Below are 20,959 nucleotides of genomic sequence, written 5' to 3' on the forward strand. Positions count from 1 at the left end.
GCCGTATGGGATAATATGGCGCAGCTCGGAGCAAGTGCATCGAGACGAGAGTGTGAATGCTCAATGCTCATTGCTCATTCTCAATCGCTTTTGCAACAACGGCCAAAACGCTTGCGGTTTGCGAATTGCGATGCTCCGCACCTGCTCTCAGACGGCATGGTTGCATCATAATACCAAACTCCGTTTCCATGCAACATTCGAGGCTGATTTTGGGGATTCTAGGACCACGAGCAGAATATAATTTATATTTTCGCAATCAGTGCCTCGGTAGCTTTAGATTGATACCAATTTTATCAAATTTCGCTCTCAGCAAGCCTGTCGAAAACCACCGCCAAATTGCCTTTAGCCAAATGGAAAGTGTGACGGAGACCAATCGCATAGTGAGCCTTGAGATTTGCTAGTATCCACATCATTGCAGGACACTACGGTAAACTATAAACTTCATTTAATTCTGCCTTTTCGGTATTGGATATTCCAACGGGGTTCAGTTGAAATTTCTGCAAGGCAAAACGCGCGAAGTCGTGTTAAAAGACCACTAACTGATAATGTTCGGTCTCGTATAAAAGAAATGCAACTTTCCTGTTTTCTATAGCCTCTATTATTATTCTACTGCCAAGTGTAACTTAATTGCACTGCTGGAATTAAACAAAGTTTTTTTTAAAGTCTCCGTACCCGGGGCCTACGATATCGTAGGCCCCGCCGTACCTTTCACACATTGCTTGTCCGAAACGACTTGTAGGCCACTTTTAAGCAGTTTTCTACAAGACTTGCACCATTGAGACGTGCCCAAAGTAGGTCATGAACTTTCTATTACGACACCACGCATAAAAATATGCTCCGAACTGCTAGAGGGGTGGCCAACCATTTAGCCTACGACCACATTCCGAGGCATATAGTCGTAATAAATCAATTGGTGGTCGCCAATTACCCATAATAAACTGTCCATATCCATTTCCAATGAAGTCCGGACTAAACTAGGCCTATTTTAAAATATCGACTTACCATACGCACCGAAATCGCGAGTGGTCATGGTCAATGGTCATTGGTCATGGTCATGTTATGAATAGTTACTGGGATTCGTTATGGTAGCGCAAGGCGCAAATTTTTTTTCAGATACACGAATGCATTTCGTCATCAATATTAGTAGTTTCACATATTATTATCAAATATTTATCCTTTCTCAGTCCATGTGATCAGATTCGCCAGAAGGGATGATGGGGGAGGGGGCCGGGAGTGTTTTCGAAAATTCAGGCCAAGTTATAAATGATGATGTATCTTTGGGTGAGTCAATTGTTGTTAGTCTTGTCATTAGTTGGATGCTGTTATTTCTTGACCTCCCATCAGGATTGTTGCTGTAGTGGAAATGTATTGAAATCGCCCAAACGTAGCCTACCACATCTAAATTGCTTTAGTGAGGAACACACGATTCGAAGTTAGTATTTCTTTATAGGGAGCATCATTTTCCTCTGCAGTTCGCATCTGTACTGTGGAGCTCAGACTGCAAAGGGCGCTACCATATTAAAATTTACAATTAAATAGTATATTCATATTGAAATGAACCCGAATATTTTCGGCTGACACTCGTCAGGGGTAATCGTCAGCAACTAGTAGAGAATTGGAAAGAACATTGTATATCAACAATCGTATCACAAAATATGACGTCACCAGCATGAAATTTCGAATGAAAGAGCGTTCAATGTACTATTTTTAGGTGATACACGAACTCCTTTTGTTGACAGAGTTTTGGTTGGTGTATTTTGATAAAAGTTGATTCCAAGGCACACAAATGGAATTGTGAACGGCCTCGACCTACGATTCGAATTCGGGTTCATTTCAATATGAATATACTATTTAATTGTATATTGAAGTTCTGTACCTCCAAGAAGCTCTTCACATATTAAAATTGAAAAATTCAGTCGCATTGCATCGCGCGAAGAAAATTTCAAGATAAATTAAAATCCGTCAAAAATTCGGGAATCACTTCGTAAATAAAATTTGTATGTAGACGCCCGCCCACACAGAGCGTACTAATTGAATTCATCATCATCATTGGTTTATTAGCAGTTTTTATCAGTTCAATATACCACAAAATGCGATACAATGTAAAGATAGGAGGGTGTCGAAGCGACTTGGAGTAGTCTATGGAATCAGACACCCACCTTGGCCTCGGCGATGTAAAGAGGAGGCATGCACAGTTGCACACTTGCACAGTTGCACACTGAATGAAAAGCAAAGGAAGATAGTAGACTATAGAAAAGAGCAAGCGACAAAAATGGGGTGGCATGTCGTGGAAGGCGAGATCGATAGGTCAGGTCGGGGTCCGGTAATCTTGAGGATGGACTAGTATTTATTTAGCAGTAATTGCTTGTATTTCGACTTGAATGTGTACCCTGTACAGTGTACAATGTACATTGTACAATGTACGTACGTACATGATCGTCGACTGTCGGATGTCCGGCGGGATACTTTTCCACACGTCAGGTCCGGCATATTTGATAGAGCGATGATCTTTTCGGTCGATCATGTGATATTTGGACGACGTGGAAGCGCGTGTGTTGTACTTCTGCGCTTTTGATTCCGAGGTAAAGAAGTCATTGAAATATTCGGGGCAATGACCGCAGTGGAACTGATACATAAACTAGGCGATTTTTAGTTTCCGCATATCTTCTATGTTTAGGACACCAAAGCTCTTCAGCAGCGACTTGTTGGATGGACAACCAGTCCCTTTTGTGGCCCTAGCTATGATACGGAGTAGCCTACGTTATGTTGTAGTTTTTGCAGTGGCTCGAGTGCAGTTTTACTGGCAGCCCCCCAACTAGGGTTGCATTTATAACAAAAATCAATTTAAAACAAACATGTTTAAAACAATGGTCCTAATTTAAAACATGTTTTCTATTGTTTTTTTTTAAGCCGAATTTTCAATTGTGACGTCATAGTGGATTGACATTGACAAGTGAAAATATAAGGTAAACATACCTCCTTTGACGAAATATTTGTACTAATAATGTTGAACCGGCTATTTTGAGGGTTCCAACCATCCCATATCGATATACGTCGGCAATATCGGGTGGTAGGATACTTGTCCGTATAGGCTCATACAACCCTTTGGTGATAGTTTACTGTCTAGGGATTGAATATGACTCTTCCAGGACATGTCCGAGTCCAGTAAAACCCCGAGATATTTGGCATTTTCTGTGTTGGAAACGGACTGACCAACGATGTTAACGGTTAGGTTATTTTTTTGACTTTACTATCAGCAATTGGGATTTCGAGGCGTTTATGCAAAGGTTATTTGGGCCGTCCACTCATGCACTTTGGGCGTTTGGTCACTAGTCAGGGCATCCAGCTCAGCCGTCGAAGATGTGGAAGAGAGGAGGTGAGTATCATGACAGAACAGTGTGGTGTTCAATGAGGTTTTAAAAAAGTCGTTGACATTAAGTGTCGACGCCCGTAGAAGGAAATTTTTGCGGCCGTCGACATCGACTCAATTTTGATGTTTTATTTCAGGGATATACAGAGTTCTATATATCCCAGTTTTATTTCTATAATTAATGAACAAACGTCCAGCTTCTTGCATTTTGGAATTTCGATGTATAATTCTAAAATATTTGGTGGATCGGCTGGAAACTTGCGACGGATCGGCACCGGTTTGCCACAGATTACGGATCTCATGCGTGGGTTCCAAAACCTGCTGTTTACCCAAATATACTACTTCTTGGCGAGAGGAAAGACTATTTACTTTCTAATCCCTGAATTGGCCAACTCACGGTTGAAATGTAAATTCGGGTTACGCGGTCCTTCGGTCTCGACCTTTCTTGGATCCCGACACTAGTCCGCAGACCGCGATAGAGAACCCCTGTTTCACCATGACAAGTTCGTGATGCACCCTTGTATGTTGTATACCTTTCGTACTCGTGCACGACCACCTCATCGCTCGTACGTACCAATAAAAGAAACTGCCCCAGTCAAAATCCAGACACAGTATGCAAATCATACCGATTGACATTCAACGGAGATATTTCACACAGTAAACAAGAAAAACCCGTGCAACGCCGGCTCAAAGCAGCCAAGCAACGTGTACACTGTACAGTACAGAATAATAACGAAACAGACATCAGGGGTACAGAATAATAACGCAAAATTTCATTACATTGAAGATACCAATGAGGCAAAATTCTGATTGCTACTAACACACGGTATCGGACTTGACGCCCTCGGAACTGTCGGAAGACGTGATGAGGCCTCTGTCTGCGGCGATCGCGGCCGCCATCGGCGTGGTCCTTTTCCTTCCGGCCAAGGCGTCTTCAGCCGCAGCGGCCTTCCGTTTTTCCTGTCGATCGCGCAGTTTAAGCATCATTTCGCGTAGCTTCGCGAGCAGCTCCGGGTTGGGTTCGGACACGGCGCGTTCTTGTTGAGAACTGAAACGTTGCCGGGTTTCGGTAAATCAGCGAGAATTACGTGATCGGACTCGCACCATCACGTTAAATTAGGAATGGGACGTAGTATATTTTTGTCCTTGGGTGTTTTCAAGTCATATACAGATATATACACCGACTCATGATATACATACAAACGATTTTAACATCAGGAGTGTTCAAAAATGTCTTTTTCTTTCAAATTGTACTGGCTACTTGATAAAATTGTTAGGTTACCGAAAAAAACGCTGCACATCAATATTGGCTCAATTCCAACCTATTGTGGCATTGCTATAAGAGAAAAAATTTTGGATTTAAGTAATAAACATAAATAATTTTTTTTTTCAAATTTTACCAGATACCCCATGGGAATGTTATATTGTCTGAAAAAAACGATACACAACGAACTCGACTCAATTCCAACCAGTAGAAACGTAGTTATTGATGTTCAAAATTTGAGATTTCAAATCATAGTATTTACGGGGGGCAGAAAGAATTTGCCACCGTAAATACTATTTTATTCAAATCCAAATTTTCCAACTACAATAACTCCGCTTCCACTGGTTGGAATTGACCCAAATTTGGTGAGCATCGTTTCTATACACAACTTAACAAATTCATGGGGTGAACAGATATTTTTGAAAAAAATTCTCATCAATTTTTATTCAGTAAATAAATAACTTCATTCTCTCGTAGCAATACGGCTACTGGTTGGAATTGAACCAAATTTGGTGTGCAGCCTTTAATTAGGTAACCGAACAATTTTATCAAGTAGCCAGTACGATTTGAGAAAATAAGTCATTTTTGAACAGCCCATGCTATCCCGCTACCGATACCAGTGTTCTAATCAGGCCTTTGGTCTGACCCGGCTGGGAATTGAACCCACGAACTACCGATCAAGAAGCCAGACGCTACACCATTACTCTACCTTGTCGGTTACTTACAATTCTACTTGACTACTGACTTTCTAAACTTTGGATTTTGTTGAGTAGAAAGTACACGGTCGGTTGCAGGGGTGGAAAGAAACGAACTACTTCTACTTTTTTTTTTAAAGTATTCTTAGTAGAAATGGAAGTGGTCCAAAAACATATACACTTGAGTAAGTAAGCAATATTGCCAGGATGTTACAATTCCCCTAGGACACAAACTAATCCCTAACTACTTTTCCACTCTCCAAAATCCAAAACTGTTAAAGTATGTAGTTTCACCTAACAAACTGCGAAGAAGAAGTGGTCTTATATTACAAAAAATGATAAAAAAATCAATTGCTACTCGCGTAAAAGTAGAAATTACCAAGTAACTACTCCAGGCCTAGTTGTGACTAGACAAAGTAAGTAGAAGTAGTTATAGTCATAACCATTTGAGTGAGAATTATAAGAAATCAAAGCCTAATTGATCAATCCAAAAATGAAAATTATTCAGGCCAACTTGGATAAAATCTCGATAATATAACTGGGGTGAATAATATAAAACACGGCCGACACCATATCAATTTAGGAACCGCTCTAGTTACGTTGTAGGCTTGTCATCCTCATCGTCATCGTAATTCCTCCTCTGTTTCAAATCGAATATCTCTTGCTCTTCCTGCCGCCTTTTCGCCCTCTCCTGCGACATCGGCGTCCCGTACTTCTCAATCAATTCCAACCACAACTCGACCTAACGAACGCAAAATCAGCGACGAACAGCGCACAAGAACAGTTCGGCAACACTTACCTCGGGATGAATTTGCTGCAATATTTTCTGAGCCGCAAAATGTTTACCCAACTTTTTATTTTTTGCCACGCCCTGGAAGAAAACAGCACTTCGTTCATCCGAGATTTCATTTCTCGAAGCCGCCAAATTCTCACCGACACCATGTACTTCCCGCACATCATCGTGTAGTTCAGGGTTCTTCTCTTGCCCTGTTGAACGTCGTACGAGATGGACGCGTTGGCCACGCCGTGATGCCTGCGTAAATAAAAGAATAAACTGAAATACCAACGGTGATAAAAGGCAAAAAGAAATTTCGATACATGCTAATCTCCCTCGCCTGGCATATTTCATGTAGCCATGCAGAGTACAGCCATTGGTGACCGCTGGTCACTAACGACCTACATTTTCGAAGCACCCAAGTATCTTTTGTCAACTTACTAATCTAGTTACATGATTAAACTAGTTCTACTTCAACTGATTTGTAAGCCAACTACTTCATTTTCAAGTTTAAAAATAGTAGTAGTAGTAAAAAAAGTAGTATTTGGGTAGGTTCACACATCTTTGGCCATGAAAACCAGTCGATCAAGGCCCCGTATGCATAACAAATCATAAATTCAAAAATTCCAACCGGTTTCATCGCTATTCGTAATTATGCAATCGACTCTTAAAAAATTTACTTGAGATCTACTAGTAATTGAGAAGCAATTAATTTTGAGCAACTTTTACTTCTAATTGAGCATCAGCAATGCCTACTTTGACCTAGTGCCGTCTACAGCATATAACGAAGATCATAGCATTTTCTAAAGCCAAGTGAAATAATGATGTCGCAAGGGAAAAAACGTGATTCCAACCGAATTATACAAGGGTATTCGTTTCACAGTCGTAATCACTGTAAAATGGCCATTGCATGTGTGATCGTGAAGTTTTCTGACAGCATTACATACCGTTTCAAGCACTCCGTTAGTAACTGGTAGGGAAGAAGCTGCCCCGTGTGTGTGCATAGCTCGTGTACTCTCGGATCGGCTACCAGAACGTCGCTGAAGCATTTCAAGTCGGGGTGGCCTTGATTAGACTCCACTTGTCCCTGCAATGTTCAGCAAAATATCACCCACCAAAGTCACGCCCGCATCGAAAAACAACCAATATCACGTAGAGTCTTGAGAAGTCTATTTCTTTCAACTTTCCACACAGATAGCTTTACATAACCAACAAAAGCTGATATAATCTAAGTCTGAAAATCGACAATGCCATTGTGGCCGCTTATAAAATATGCAATTGCATCATATATTCATATTGAATAGAACCCGATTTTGTCTACAACAGGGTAATACGGTGTATAATTATTTGTTATTTTGGGAAGTCAAATTAATGAACATTCCTGCAAGGACTGTCATTCTAATCAGGAGTAAAACGAGAATCTACATCTAATGCAGCATTCGTTACATTTCGTAACGCACGGCACCACACCTTATCGCGACCAGAGAAGAGAAATGAAAATTAACGCTGCACATTATAACAACAAACCAGATGAGAAAATTGTCATGCGCCGACCTTAAAACCAGGGATGAGCATTTCCAAAGTTGCTAAGGCCGCTTTATTTTTGGCAGTCTTCTTATTCAGGGCGAGCGCCTTGCCGTACACCTTATCCTGCAATTTGATGACGGCTTCAAATGGTTCGGCGGCATCCTCTGGAACGACGGGTAATCAGGATCATTATTAAACCCAGTTTTGAAGACATTCGTTCAGTATTGAACAAAATAGTCCCTGCTCAGAAAAACCGAGTGTCGTTAATCAACTTGACTCAACTAGGATTGGAGTTCTGTAAACGTTGTGCAGTCCTAACTATCAAAACACAGCATTCATTGAATGCCCAGTTTCAGGAGCAACACTAATTACGATTAAGGAGTAAATACATTTCGAAGCGAGAAGTGACATTACCCTAGCGAGAAGTGACATTACCCTAACTCAAAATCATAGTGGCTTTGACTTACCACGCACAGTGAACGAATACTGGGGCTGTGTTTTCAGAATTCTCTGAGCGTATTCGTGGAGAATGCATATCATCGGTTTGCTGGTGGTATTCAAGACAAGTTCTGTAGGAAAGATGAAAATGATAAATATTATTAAAGTTATAAGGCAATAAACAAATACTATTTCCTGGTGAAGACAGGGGGTCTTCAAGTGATTTTACATCTCATGCAGTAAATCTAAAGGTGGAAGATACTAGGCAATGACAAAAGACATCGATGTTGACGGTATGAGTGAATAAGCATCATGAAATCTGGGAAATCCTGCTGTATTCCTACTCTGTAACTCTTTACCAGAATAAATTTGGTTCGGCGCACATTTTGAAGCAAAATGATATAAACATATGTTTGATGGCATAAAAAATTCAAAGGGAATTACTTCTTTTCTTGGCAGAGACTCCCTCTCCGTCTTCCACTGTCAGCGTGATAAGATTGGCGGCAGAACCCTTCAAAATAAGAGACGGATTTCCTTAAAAAGAATTTGTCATGCCCGAGATCATAGGGAGAACTGGAGACCTCACAGACCGGATCCAGGAATTCCAGTATTTGGCACCGTTGAGAATGATAAGCAATCAATAAGAAATAACGCCATTTATCAAGTAGAAGTCGCGTGATCCAATAGCTAAAAAGTAAGAATTGTAGGCCTAGTTTTGCCTGAAATCTCAAAACTGTTGAAGAGAAGTAATTACTAAAATTTCTAGCCAAGTACAAGTAGAGAGTGACTAGAAAGTGAAAAGGTAAGTATCCTAGGCCTACTTTTGCCTAAGAACAGAATGCTATCAAGTAGAAGTAGTTCAAAATTATAACCAATCTTGTAGGCAAAGCTTGCTTCAGTGCATCACTGAAATCTCGGCATCAAATACAGTAGGGAAAGAACGTTATGTATTTTTGTCCTTACTGTTTTGGCGATATACACCGACCCATGATATACATACACACGATCTGTGCATATGCATACCATGAATGTAATGATGTGCATATGCTGCTGGAGAAGGACGGTACAGATATAGCCCTGTTAGGTTTTCCAAGTCTTGCACCACATCTCCATGCTATCGCGGTAATGCTGAGCGCCAAGCGGGGAAGTCATGGATACCGGTGTCACTAATCGGGTCTTTGGTGTTACCCGGCCGGGGATTGAACCCACGACCTACCGATTAAGAAGCCGGGCGCTCCATCATTACCAGAGGTGGTCAGTAACGAAGTTCTTCTACTTTTTCGAAGTACTCAAGTAGTTTCCCTCTACTTCTGGTACTTACTCAAGTAGATCTGATTTTCTCTACTTCTACTTCGTAATATTTTGTGATCTTTGTGATATTTATATTTCACTTTCAATTCCCAGTATCATATACTCTGAGTTCTAATTAATATCAGTTCTTTTGACTGGATAACATACATGTTGAAGTATAAAAGCAAGTGTGGCTACGCAATATGGCATTTTTACGATCCACCATATTTTTTATTAGCGTTTACTAATCGTACAAAGTGTTTAGACCGTATCCTATACAACTTCTCCGTATTGCTATTCGACTAAGCTATGGGCCTTATAACATGGGGGAGGGCGCCATATCATATTTTCTAAAACGTGCTGTTCGAGTAAACAGAGGATTAGTATCGCATTTCCATATCAACACTATCATTTTCATCCCATGATGTGGACGAATGCTTATGCTGTTGAAAATTTGATACCTCCTGGCAGGGATATCTAGAACTTCTAGATATCCCTGCCTCATGGTATGCATCAATATGAATCAAGTTTGGCACCTTTCACGTAGCTCAATTTGCACTTTTTGACAATCCATGAGTACGAATTCCGATCGTTCTCAAACCTACTTACTTACTTAGGTAGATTTAAAGTCAGTCAATTCTACTTCTACTTCAAGTAGTTTTAGGTTGCTTATGGAAGAAGTACTTCTAATTGTACTTGAGTAGATTTTTACGTCGCTACTTCTACTTGAGTAGCTTTCTTGACTACTTTGACCACCCCTGATCATTACACTGTCTTGTCGATAACAGCAGCATTTCAAGTAACAGAGGAATCGGAAACTAACGAGTAGAAAAGCAATGCTTATATGATGCACGATGGCTTGTTTAGACAAGACTATACGAATCATAACATAGAAGCGCTTCATTACCGATCACCTCTGACGGAGTCTCGTTACCTTGGATCCTTCCGCGCTTTCGTCGTCTTTCGCGTTTTGAGATTCCTCGTTCCGTTTCCTCTTCAAGTTCCTGTTGAATTCGCGAAGTTGCGACCACTTTTCGAACTGCGGTATTTTCTTCGTTTCAAACTCAAATCTTTTCTCCAGGTAGGCGACAAAATCGTCGTCGTCTGACACAAAACAGGAGTCGGAATTAGATTAAAATTAGAATTATAGCTACACAGTTTTTTTTACCAAATTATATTAGAATCATAAGTAGGCCTAGGTACTAAATTCACAAAACTTTGACATCATTGAATAAAGTTCAGTTATCATCAGTTAATATCAAATCATATTGAATTCTTGCATGAGAGCATGAAAATACAGAGTACAGCAAGCTTGGCTCGTTTCGCACTATACACTCCTGCACAAGGAAACCAGAAATTAGATAAGAATTAAAATTAGAGCACAGAAACATTTCACAAATCATAGGCTAGAATCAGTTTATCGGAATTTTTCTTCAATTGGTCTAATCACACAACTGGAATCAGTATTATTATGGCAAAGATATATTAGCAGTGACGTTCTTACCAATGTAGGAAGGCTTCGAGGTATGGATGGTGACTTTCGGGCAGGTATTCGATTCGCTCGAGTCGAGAGGCTTAAGGTCGGTGCCATTATTGTTGGCAACAACATCAGCAGTCTCGTCATTATCATCAACTAAACGGTGAAGAAATAATCATCTAACGTAAACATACAGCAGGTCAAGAACACGGCACCATTTATTATGCCATACCTAATTTTGTCGGCGATGAAACCGACCACACAACAAACAAGCAAATGTCCCATGCATACATACTGCCCTCTCTCTGACTACACAAACCAACACAGTAACACACTATGTGAAAAAAATACAATTTGTAAAGATATCAAACAGTTCGCTGAAGTGTAGGGCAATATTCAAAGCGGTATCAGCCCGAAAGTGTTATTAACATGTTAACGCTAGGGTATGATATAATATCACACTCACTTTTTACTTCTGTTTCAGAGCTCTCCACGCCAGATGACTGTCGTGAGTTTTTCTTCAAATGAAGACAAGGGATGCTCTCCAAAGGAATTTCATGTTTCTTCGATATAAAATAGTCACAGAATCATAAGTAGTTGACGGGAGACTAAAACAGCAGGGTTGTAATGACTTGAATAAGAGTCATTTTTTTAGACTGAAAATTACTCAGCTCGACTTGTACCTGAGTCATTACACATGACTCGAGACTAGGACGGCCAAGACAGGCATCTCATTGTAAAACTTCAAAGAATAGTAAAGTTACCACATTGTGAGTATTTCGTCCAGGAGTACTGGTACTTGAAAAGTAGGGACAGATATTGTTGATAGCGAGGAAAATTCCTATATTATGAATGCCTGGCATTCGATATCACCCAAGCAGAGTTGTAAAGAAATGGGCTGAACATGACTTTAACTCGAAATTGAACAGGACACAATGAACAATGACTCAGACTAAGCATTTCTACCCGGACTCAACCCTCTGCCCACAGACTTTGTCTTGGTGGTGAACCAAAATTAACTCGAAGCGACTCGAGTCAAAATTAGAAATGTAGTATTACCTCGTGACTAGGAGCCTTGGTAGGACTCGGTTACAACCCTTATAAAAGCTTACATTACTTTCCACCGTTACTTGAGATTCAAAATCGCACTTATATTAATCAACATCACACAGCACAGTTAAAAACCTTCCCAACTGTAAATACCGCTGTTGACTTCATCAAAATATGACCATCTTGGGCCAAGGTCACTGCCCCGAAGGCGGACGACTATTCGACTAGTTACTTACATGGGGACGCCCGGTGAGCAGGGTGTACGGGCGTGCCCAGGTCACGACACGCGTCGCTTTGTGAAAATAGACTGGAAATCCCGAACGGTGCGTAAGTTTGAGCCAGCCTTCCGGTAGAGGACTCAACGATGAATTCGGAACTTGATGCTGTCAAAGTACATACGAAACATGCCAAGGACTATGTTACAGCATTGTTGATGATAGTCGACGCGCAGATGTATGCTAGGGCTGTTCAAAATAGCAAGTTGGAGTAGAAAATTTAGAATTTGAAAAAGTAGTATTTAGGGTGCCTAATTCTATAATTAACAACGAAAATTTCCCACCCAAACGCTACATTTTTTCTGCACCGATAATTTCGTGAGTATGGGTTGGAATTGAGCCAAATTCGTCTTGCATCGTTTCTTTAGACAACCAAATAATTCCATAGGGTAGCCAGAAAAATTTGAAAATATTTCTTCAAAATACTCCTAAACAAAATTAAAATAATTTTTACTCGTATAGCTACTCTTCTGCAGGTCTGAAAAAAGCCAAAATTGATGCACACGTTTTTCTCAACAATTTCATCAAGCAGCGAGTAAAATGGGGAAAAAGTTATTTTTGAACAGCCTTAACGTATACAGCTTGAAAAACGAACGCGGCCTGCTAATCCCCCCGCTGCACATCCTCAAATTTTACATAACTAACGCAACTCTAATTAGTACTAATATGACTAGCAAATAATCTGTTTCTACGTACTCAACATGATTTATCATCACAGTCAAGGCATACGGTAATTGGCAGAGATGGAAGCTATATGAATGAGGAAATGAATATCGTACCAGCAATATTCTCTTAGTTTTGTACCCAACCAGACCTTCGGGTTGATTACTGTCACCGATGACTTCTCCGTCAACTCCATTCTGAAAAACTCAATTTCAAAATCCGAACCAATCAAAGGGATCCCGCATCTTACCGCGTTTGTCTTTGATTCTATTTCACCGTCTTCCTCGCTACCCGAATCTAAATAACGACCGTTAAGCTATGATAAGAATAACAAAGTTTACCTAATACATAGGCTACGGACAAAAATTATAAACGATGACCACTGCTCACTAGTGGACATTGAATTGGATTTAGAATATTTTGATGAATATAATTAAGTAGTCCATCAGTTTCATGCATAGCATCAGTAATAAATATTACTGACCACCTACGCATGTACAATATAAACAACAGATACCCGACCACACAAAACTGCCTCATAGATATTTAGTCTTAAATTACAATTCTCATTATTTGAAAAGAAAATCAAGACGGGCTTGATTTCAACAAGGGCGGTCAGTTTTGCCTAAAAAGCTGAAACGGTCAAGTAGCGGTATTGCAGCGTAGGTAACCAAAACCTACTTGATTACTCTGAAAAGGTAGAATATGTGAAACATATCACATACAGCTTCCTTACCGTCGTCCATTCCAATATGCGAAGCATCATTGGAGTCTTCATTCGCAGTCCAGCCTGTCCCGTTCAATTCACCAGAGACGGGTACCGTGACTTCGTCTCCCTCTTTCTTGAAACTAGTGTTAATACCTTCAACGCTACCGATACAGTCAGACATAACTTAAACGATTCCTGTCGGCGAAGAGTGACAACAGCATGATTTCGGAGGCAGAACAATTGTGCCGGACTCGACACCGGCAAAAATCACTGCATCGTCAACATGCTGCCTTCATTCATAATCGGAAAATCGGCGAGGACTGTTGAACTGGACAGCGTACGGAAGAATGAGAACATAACCACTGGCATGCATGCGTTTGTAGTACGGTTTCAAGTCAGCTTACTTCCAAAGCAGCCAAGGAAGGTAATTATCGAATCAGCAATTGATGAAATAACTAACATGATGAATATGTACATCGTACGCTGTACAATTAACAGGCCAGGCGATTTTCTACACAAAAATACACAAGCAAAGTCCGGACAACAAAACGACAATATTGCACAAAATAGATAGCAGATGAAAAAATGCGTGCAAAATATCACAGAAGTTACAGTGCCATGGATCGTCCGGGGTGCATCAGGTGACATTTGAATGATAATACAGATCCATGTTCTTCAATCTTTGAATTATTTGTGAATAAAAACAATTTAGGCTCAGCAAAACCAGGGTCACAACCATTGAATGACTATGGTGGCTCTCACAGAATCCGCCAGCGATGAGTTGAATCACTTGAAGTCCGACTCGCATATTTCGCTTCGAGTCACGAGTCAATCCAAACTTCTAAAACACAAGTCCAGTCATTATCGCGTAGTGACTCGAGTCAGGTCAAGTCGTGAGAAAGGTCATGACTCGAGTCATCCTAACACTGGCGTATACACCACAAGCATGCAGTATCAGGAATCCTCCATGACCGACATACAGAGTAGCTGTAGTCATAACTGGATGGCTGCTCTCAGAAACGTGTCCACATATCAGAATCAAATTCGGAACGTGACTTGAAGATCACGTCTGATTGACATCGGCTTCATAGCGCAGCCACAAATCGATCCCGCGACAAGCCGCAAGCTCTCCGACGTCTTCCGGATACGTTTCGTTTAAGATCTACAAAAATAAGCCGGTCGCGTATAGAACAAGATAAAAAAAATTGACGATATTTACGTCTTGCACGGCGGCAACGCTGCTGGCTTGAAGGAGCCTTCTTTCTAGAGAAGCCAGGATCTGTACCGCGACGTAGGGAAGAAGAGAGAAACCTCCGCTCAAAACCACGTCCCAGACTCTTTCCAGACCTCCGTCTGCCGTAAGAGTTCCTGCAAGGTAAAGCCTCTCAGATCAATCAGGCAATTTCAACGTTAATTGTGCGCACGTGAAAAGTTCCTGATTCAGCGGCTTCCAACTAATGAGTCGAGCGTTATGAAAATAGACTAAATGATATGAAAATGGTTCAATTAAACGGAATGCTACAGCTTCTAGTTTTGAAGTATAATGTAGTAGTCAACTCGAATACAACAGGCTAATAGCTACATTTGTCGAAAGTAAACTATTTCTTAAAATATATACGTACGATGCCTATTGAATGCAGGGTTGCAATTACTCGACTCGAGTCACAATTTTCTGATGACTCGACATGACTCGAGTCATTTTCTCAAAATACGGACAGGACTCGACTCGAGTCATTGCGCACGACTCGAACCAAGTCATATGACTCGAGACTCGGACGGCCAATACCAACATTTTATTGTAATTTCGAAGAATACTAAAGAAACCACACTATTGGGATTTCATCTATCCATACTGGTACTTGAAAATGCGACCAGAAACTGCTAAAAGTCAGGAAAATTGGTATATTATAAATGCAAACCATTCGATATCACCAAACAGAGTTATAAAAAGTGGGTTTAACAAGACTTTAACTGGAAACTGAGCAGTCAACACAATGACCTGGACTCGGACTCGAGTCATTACATCATGACTCGGACTCGACCCTCTGATCGATGACTTGGACTTGACTCTGTGATGAATAGAAAATGACTAGACTTGACTCGATTCAAAACTATAAAAGGTAGATTGACTTGTGACTCGGAGCTTTGTGACTTGGTTACAACCATGATCGAATGTCACGTCACCTTTTATTTTTGACACAATATAGAATTCGACTGTAGCATTGCCTAACAAGATTGCGGACATTATGAATTCGATGCACTTTTGCAAAATTAATGGCTAGGGTGGATCTTCAAAAGTGAGGAGTATGTCTCTATCTTGGAACATAAAAACATGACAACGAAATCCAGCTGCAATTGAGAACTAACACAAGTACACAGTCCACACTACAAAAATATTCAAAGCACAAGATTTTGCCACCAGTAAGAACCAGATCTCCTTCTATTGAACGAATATCAGTGATCAAGAAGTTCAACTCACCAGCGTAACATTGCAGGAACCATTTCTTATACGGCAGACAAGTCAATGCTTGAATGTTGCTCAAGTGCTCATGGAGTTTAGCAGCTTCTTTCTGCAGGACCGATGTGAAAGTATTGTACAATTCGGCTTCGCAGTCGTTCTTTTCAAAATACCTAAGCAAATGATTTCATATCGTCACACAAAAATACTGTACAAACAAAAACAAACAAATATATTTTAGATTAAAGTGTTCCAAGGAAGTGGCCAAGGCATTCTTACCGTTAATGACTTGAGAAATGCGAGTAGTGTCCTAGTTTGAACCACCTTGAATTAGACGGTAAAGATGACAACCAATCAGTTCCACAAATAGACTAGTTTCCCCATTATTTCACATTATCTACGGTCCTATGTTCAAAGAATACAGCAGATATGTGCGTAACACCAAGCAAATCGCTGGCATAACGAAAAGATAGGCCTATATGACACCAACCTGGATATCTTTTTATAGATCCCGACAGTTAACCAATACCCATCGACACGGTCGTCAGTGATTTTGATTACAGAAGAGGCGATCACCAAGAACAGATCGTGCCATTTCTCGTGATAACAAGCGATACCAATTTCGCCCGTCTCAAGAAGATATGCTCTGGAAATATCAGACAATCGTTCGCAAGTACAGCTTTCTTACGGTCCACAATACATGTAGGCTGTAACTGATACTGCACTGTAGGTGGAGTGCTCAGTGCGAAGTCGGACAACATGAAAATTTTCAGCTTTCCCACACCACACTAGAATTAGAATTTTAGCTACACAGTTTTTTTTTCAAATTACATTAGAAATACTAGAATCGTGAAAACTTGGAAATCGAGTCCAAATCATAACTCATTTCCATAAGCATAAGAATGACAAATGTTTTCATATAGCATTTTCAGAAAAAAGAAAAATTAGATTACCATAACTAAATTTAGAGCATAGAAACATTTCACAAATTAGATCAGAATTATATTGTCGGCATTTCACTAGAATCATCTAGTTGTTCAAGCCTGGCTCAGAGACATAAATATTTACAAATAATAAACGCAATCAGTATCATACGGTGAACTGCTTTATAACTAAGCCTATAGCAGTGGTTCTCAAACTGGGGGGCGCGATACTGCGGTCAAGTGAAAAAAAATTTCGCGCTCTGCGCGATTGCCTCCAATTCATAGTTGTTGCTCTGCGTGTAGTCCAAATTTCATAATCGAGAATTCTCTCATCAACAGTCATAACAGTCCATGCCATCAAACCATCCTTTGGGATTGCTGGCATTCTGGTTGCATTTTGTGATATGACGATAAGGGGGCGCGAAATTCATCACTATCATAAAGGGGTGTGTGTCTAAAACAGTTTGAGAGCCACTGGTCAATAGAAAGATTTTTAGCTGCAGGCTATTCCTGAATTGGCAATGAACTATAACAATTTTATCATGGCATTCCCCAATCAAGAACTTCATAACCCGACTAGTCAGTGACAGCAATGCAGCATCATCAATTAAAAAATGTCATCATACCTCAGGTAGACGTGGTGCAATAGCGATTTTTCATTGATCTTCCTCATCACAGTGAGGGCGTGATTCAAATCGTAGAACTGTTCCTTCCTTTGTTGCATGACAAACCGATGCGATTGCTGGTGTACTGGCAAGATGTGGAGAAGGATTTTCCATATCAGGATTCTGCGTGTGTCAAACAAAACGATGATATACCTAATTGTGCATGTGAATAAGAGATGGCCTCAATTCCATGCGAGTGATATTGATACATAGTTAGGCCTATCAAGTAGTTCCAAGTACGTCATTGAACTTGTTATGTTCTTGATCTTGTTTGAACAATAACTCAATACGACGAGGTTGCAATACGAAATCAGTATATTATCAGCAGTATGACTTTAAGGCAGGCGACACGATCCAGAGTGCAGTTAAATGAAAGACCCCCGAGACAACAGAACACAGGGTATCAATACGAAGCACGACACACGAGGAAATAATGATTGGCGGTAATTACTAATCCTAGACAAATAAGAGGCAAACGATACCAACGTAAAATGCATGAACATAACAGAACTGACAAGGTTTGTGAAGTCTTATAAGTATAACGAACTCACAGTTCTGGTTAGTATGACATTGTGACCATCAACCACAGCCCGGCAATTAAGCAACAACCAGCACCTTAACCGACAACCCCAATATATTAGTACCAATAGTACGATACTCAAAAGAGATGACATCTAGCCAATGGTGCATTTTCAGCACGTAAGAGCATTTATTTGAACGGCTTTACAGCCACTGCTATGATTGGACAAGAAATATATTAGATAGACTGCATCTGGACACTTGTAAGCGATAACAAATATATCAACATTTCCAGTTCAGCACTCGCTGATTATAATTCTATAATTCTCAACTACCGTGCTGTGATGTCAATAAAATTGCCATGTGTAACATAGGCATGGGCATGTAAACGGCCGGGCTCTACCAATTGCCATCTTGATAAATACAAAAATATAACCAATCAACCATACTCACCAACCTGTACATGGGCGGCAATGCATGAAGATTACAGTATGCGATGAGCTTTTCTTCAGAAATAGTATCATCTTTCAAAAGCATCTCCAGAGCTTTCTTATTTTCTACAACCCGCAACCCCACGCGGCCGCCAAAGGGGTGGAAATTCCTTTTAAGTTCATTCATTTCACCTTGAATATAAATAATTCTATTTAATCCATCATATTAAAATTAATGCTGTTTTGATCGAAGAAAGAGTAAGTCTTAAATTAATTGAAGTCAGTTTAACAAACATTGACTTCATGGTGGGACATGGGCTGCACACTGCAGAGTACAGACTACAGACTACTTCACTATGTTGTCTGGTCAATGGTTCGGGTTGGAGTTCGCTTGGGACCTTGGGTTAGTGTTGTGACTTCAGCTTAAAGCTGCCGTTATTTAAGTACAAGGTTATAGTTTAGGCTAAGGGTGAATGGCTTAACATTGAACGATAAGCAGTAAAACCCGTATTGGTCGGCGAACAACTGTTGCCGTTATCACTTTAGGTCCTCTGAACCTGTATGGAATCGGTGTCCTGTGCTCACACTATATTCTATTTTTTAATTATTTTTTATTAAATTACTTTAACTTGGAAAATCATCGCTGCTCACCTGATATATCAGGCAAAAAGGCCAGCGATTCCAATCGGGCCTCTGAATACAGCCAGATTATGGCACGATAACCAGGAAAACAAAATAATTCCGAATTTACCAAAATGCCAGTCGATCGTGAGTCTCCTCTGAAGCTTCTATAGTTTCGTTCTCCAGTCTCCCCGCACCTTGCTATTGTGTGCTATGCAACGTGGGATCACCAACCCCCTGCCATCATACCATATTGTACGAAATTTGCTGAACTACACTGCAGTCATCCTGGCCGAATCTCAGCGGAATCTATTAACACACGTGAAACACCGCGAACGATCACGTGAAGCATGGTTGAGAACGAATTTTGGAGATTAACCCTGTTCGTGTCAACTTTCAAGTGACATGGAATTTCGACTTCGACGGAGGGATTTTGAAATGTGTCTGCCTCACTTAGTGAATATCTGAACTTTAAGAGAAAAGTTGATACAATATCGTTATTTGGCACGTTATTTTAACAAATATATCCAGTAATATAAGTTCAACCAATATATTCTATTTCAGTGTTGCGAGCTTGCAAATATCACAACAAAACCTTCAAGTTGTCCGTTAACGCTTATTTGATGACTATTTTAACGAAATATATTGTTAACGCCATTTTAAGATTTGAGCAATAGGGAGTGTTGTGAACCTTACTTAATTCCCTGAAGTGAAAACCCGATAAGACCTTTGTGAGTCGTGTGAATAAAGACAAATAAATCGTACGATGTTTTGGTGCATATATTCTCTCGTGGCTATAATATATACGAATGTAATACCACGTGGTAGAGATATTCATTCATTCATTTATTCACTGATTCGGAAGTCCGTGCATTGCCGTACGTGATTCAATAAAGTTACAAGTCGTGGAGACAGAAACAAAATATATTCGTCAGTGTGATCCATCGAATACGTGTGCAATAGACAGGCTTCGTGATACGACAGGCAACAAGGCCGTACGGCTTGGTTACGCCGGTCCGTCGAACGCATGGGAACACGCAGCGAATCGTAAATGCAACCTTCTGGAGTCAAATTATACAATTATACAACTACAAACTTCGCTCTGCGTTATAACTATATAGGCGTCCATAGGAATATACCATACTTGCAACATTCTATTTTAAGGTCTTGGGCGACTTCAATTATAACAATTAAACCATCTCGGCACGGAATCGGAATTGGATAGTTCTTCGAAATAAAATGAATTTCAGAGTCTACCGAGTCCAGGTTTACTCACAATTCGAGGCGAAAGCCTGCGCGGGTGTAGACACTTATTTGATGCCGACACGAGTCAGGAATATACTCAACTTTCAACCGCCTATTTAAAAGTCTTGCGCGACTTCAAATACATCAATTAGGCCATCACCGAATCAGTATTGGATAGTTATTCAAAATAAAATGAATTTCAGAGTCTACTGAGTCCGGGTTCACTCACAATTTGAGGCGAAAGCCTGCGCGGGTATAGACACTTATTTGATGCCGACACTACTCTATAGGAATATACTCAACTTTCAACTGCCTATTTAAAAGTCTTGCGCGACTTCAAATACAACAATTAGGCCATCACGGAATCAATATTGGATAGTTATTCAAAATAAAATGAATTTCAGAGTCTACTGAGTCCAGGTTTACTCACAATTCGAGGCGAAAGCCTGCGCGAGTACGCAGTACGCCATTGGTTAGCATCAAATATAGATTCTCTGCTGCCGGGTTGAAAGGCACATGTTGGATGAAACCAAAAATGACAATCCTCGCACTGAATCATGAATT

At 40.3% G+C, this 20,959-nt stretch overlaps 2 protein-coding genes and 1 long non-coding RNA gene across 3 annotated transcripts; 1 reads left to right on the forward strand and 2 right to left on the reverse strand.

The window, feature by feature from the left end:
• Positions 1-3,984: 3,984 nt before the first annotated feature.
• Positions 3,985-13,714, reverse strand: LOC145446401 (microprocessor complex subunit DGCR8-like). The gene is made up of 15 exons (XM_080324685.1): positions 13,561-13,714; positions 13,075-13,121; positions 12,941-13,021; positions 12,123-12,269; positions 11,303-11,399; positions 10,864-10,992; positions 10,294-10,463; positions 8,514-8,580; positions 8,099-8,200; positions 7,659-7,795; positions 7,052-7,191; positions 6,263-6,362; positions 6,129-6,200; positions 5,929-6,071; positions 3,985-4,418 (listed from the first exon to the last, which is right to left on the reverse strand). The coding sequence occupies exons 1-15, from the start codon at positions 13,712-13,714 to the stop codon at positions 4,187-4,189; spliced, it is 1,818 nt and encodes a 605-aa protein (XP_080180811.1). The 3' UTR covers positions 3,985-4,186.
• A 42-nt stretch (positions 13,715-13,756) lies between these two features.
• LOC145446402 (TBC1 domain family member 7-like) lies at positions 13,757-19,468 on the reverse strand. The gene is made up of 7 exons (XM_080324686.1): positions 19,281-19,468; positions 18,556-18,721; positions 17,541-17,702; positions 16,482-16,637; positions 16,013-16,164; positions 14,753-14,901; positions 13,757-14,695 (listed from the first exon to the last, which is right to left on the reverse strand). The coding sequence occupies exons 2-7, from the start codon at positions 18,714-18,716 to the stop codon at positions 14,597-14,599; spliced, it is 879 nt and encodes a 292-aa protein (XP_080180812.1). The 5' UTR covers positions 18,717-18,721; positions 19,281-19,468; the 3' UTR covers positions 13,757-14,596.
• Positions 18,757-19,396, forward strand: LOC145446403 (uncharacterized). The gene is made up of 2 exons (XR_013917282.1): positions 18,757-19,062; positions 19,201-19,396. It is a non-coding gene; the product is annotated as an uncharacterized LOC145446403 (long non-coding RNA).
• Positions 19,469-20,959: the final 1,491 nt, after the last annotated feature.

This window comes from Botryllus schlosseri, chromosome 9, assembly GCF_051294905.1.
Source record: "Botryllus schlosseri isolate E-star chromosome 9, Bs_hap1, whole genome shotgun sequence".
NCBI classification, from domain to species: domain Eukaryota; kingdom Metazoa; phylum Chordata; class Ascidiacea; order Stolidobranchia; family Styelidae; genus Botryllus; species Botryllus schlosseri.

Coding starts and splice junctions, on each gene's coding strand:
- LOC145446401 (XM_080324685.1), bottom strand. CDS start 13,714: ATGTCTGACTGTATCGGTAGCGTTGAAGGTATTAACACTAGTTTCAAG. Junction 7,796..8,098: donor GTATTCGTTCACTGTGCGTG/GTAAGTCAAAGC, acceptor CCGTCGTTCCAG/AGGATGCCGCCGAACCATTT. Junction 7,192..7,658: donor TGCTCATCCCTGGTTTTAAG/GTCGGCGCATGA, acceptor TGAACATTGCAG/GGACAAGTGGAGTCTAATCA.
- LOC145446402 (XM_080324686.1), bottom strand. CDS start 18,716: ATGAATGAACTTAAAAGGAATTTCCACCCCTTTGGCGGCCGCGTGGGG. Junction 16,638..17,540: donor TTGCACCACGTCTACCTGAG/GTATGATGACAT, acceptor TGATATTTCCAG/AGCATATCTTCTTGAGACGG. Junction 14,696..14,752: donor GCGTTGCCGCCGTGCAAGAC/GTAAATATCGTC, acceptor TTATTTTTGTAG/ATCTTAAACGAAACGTATCC.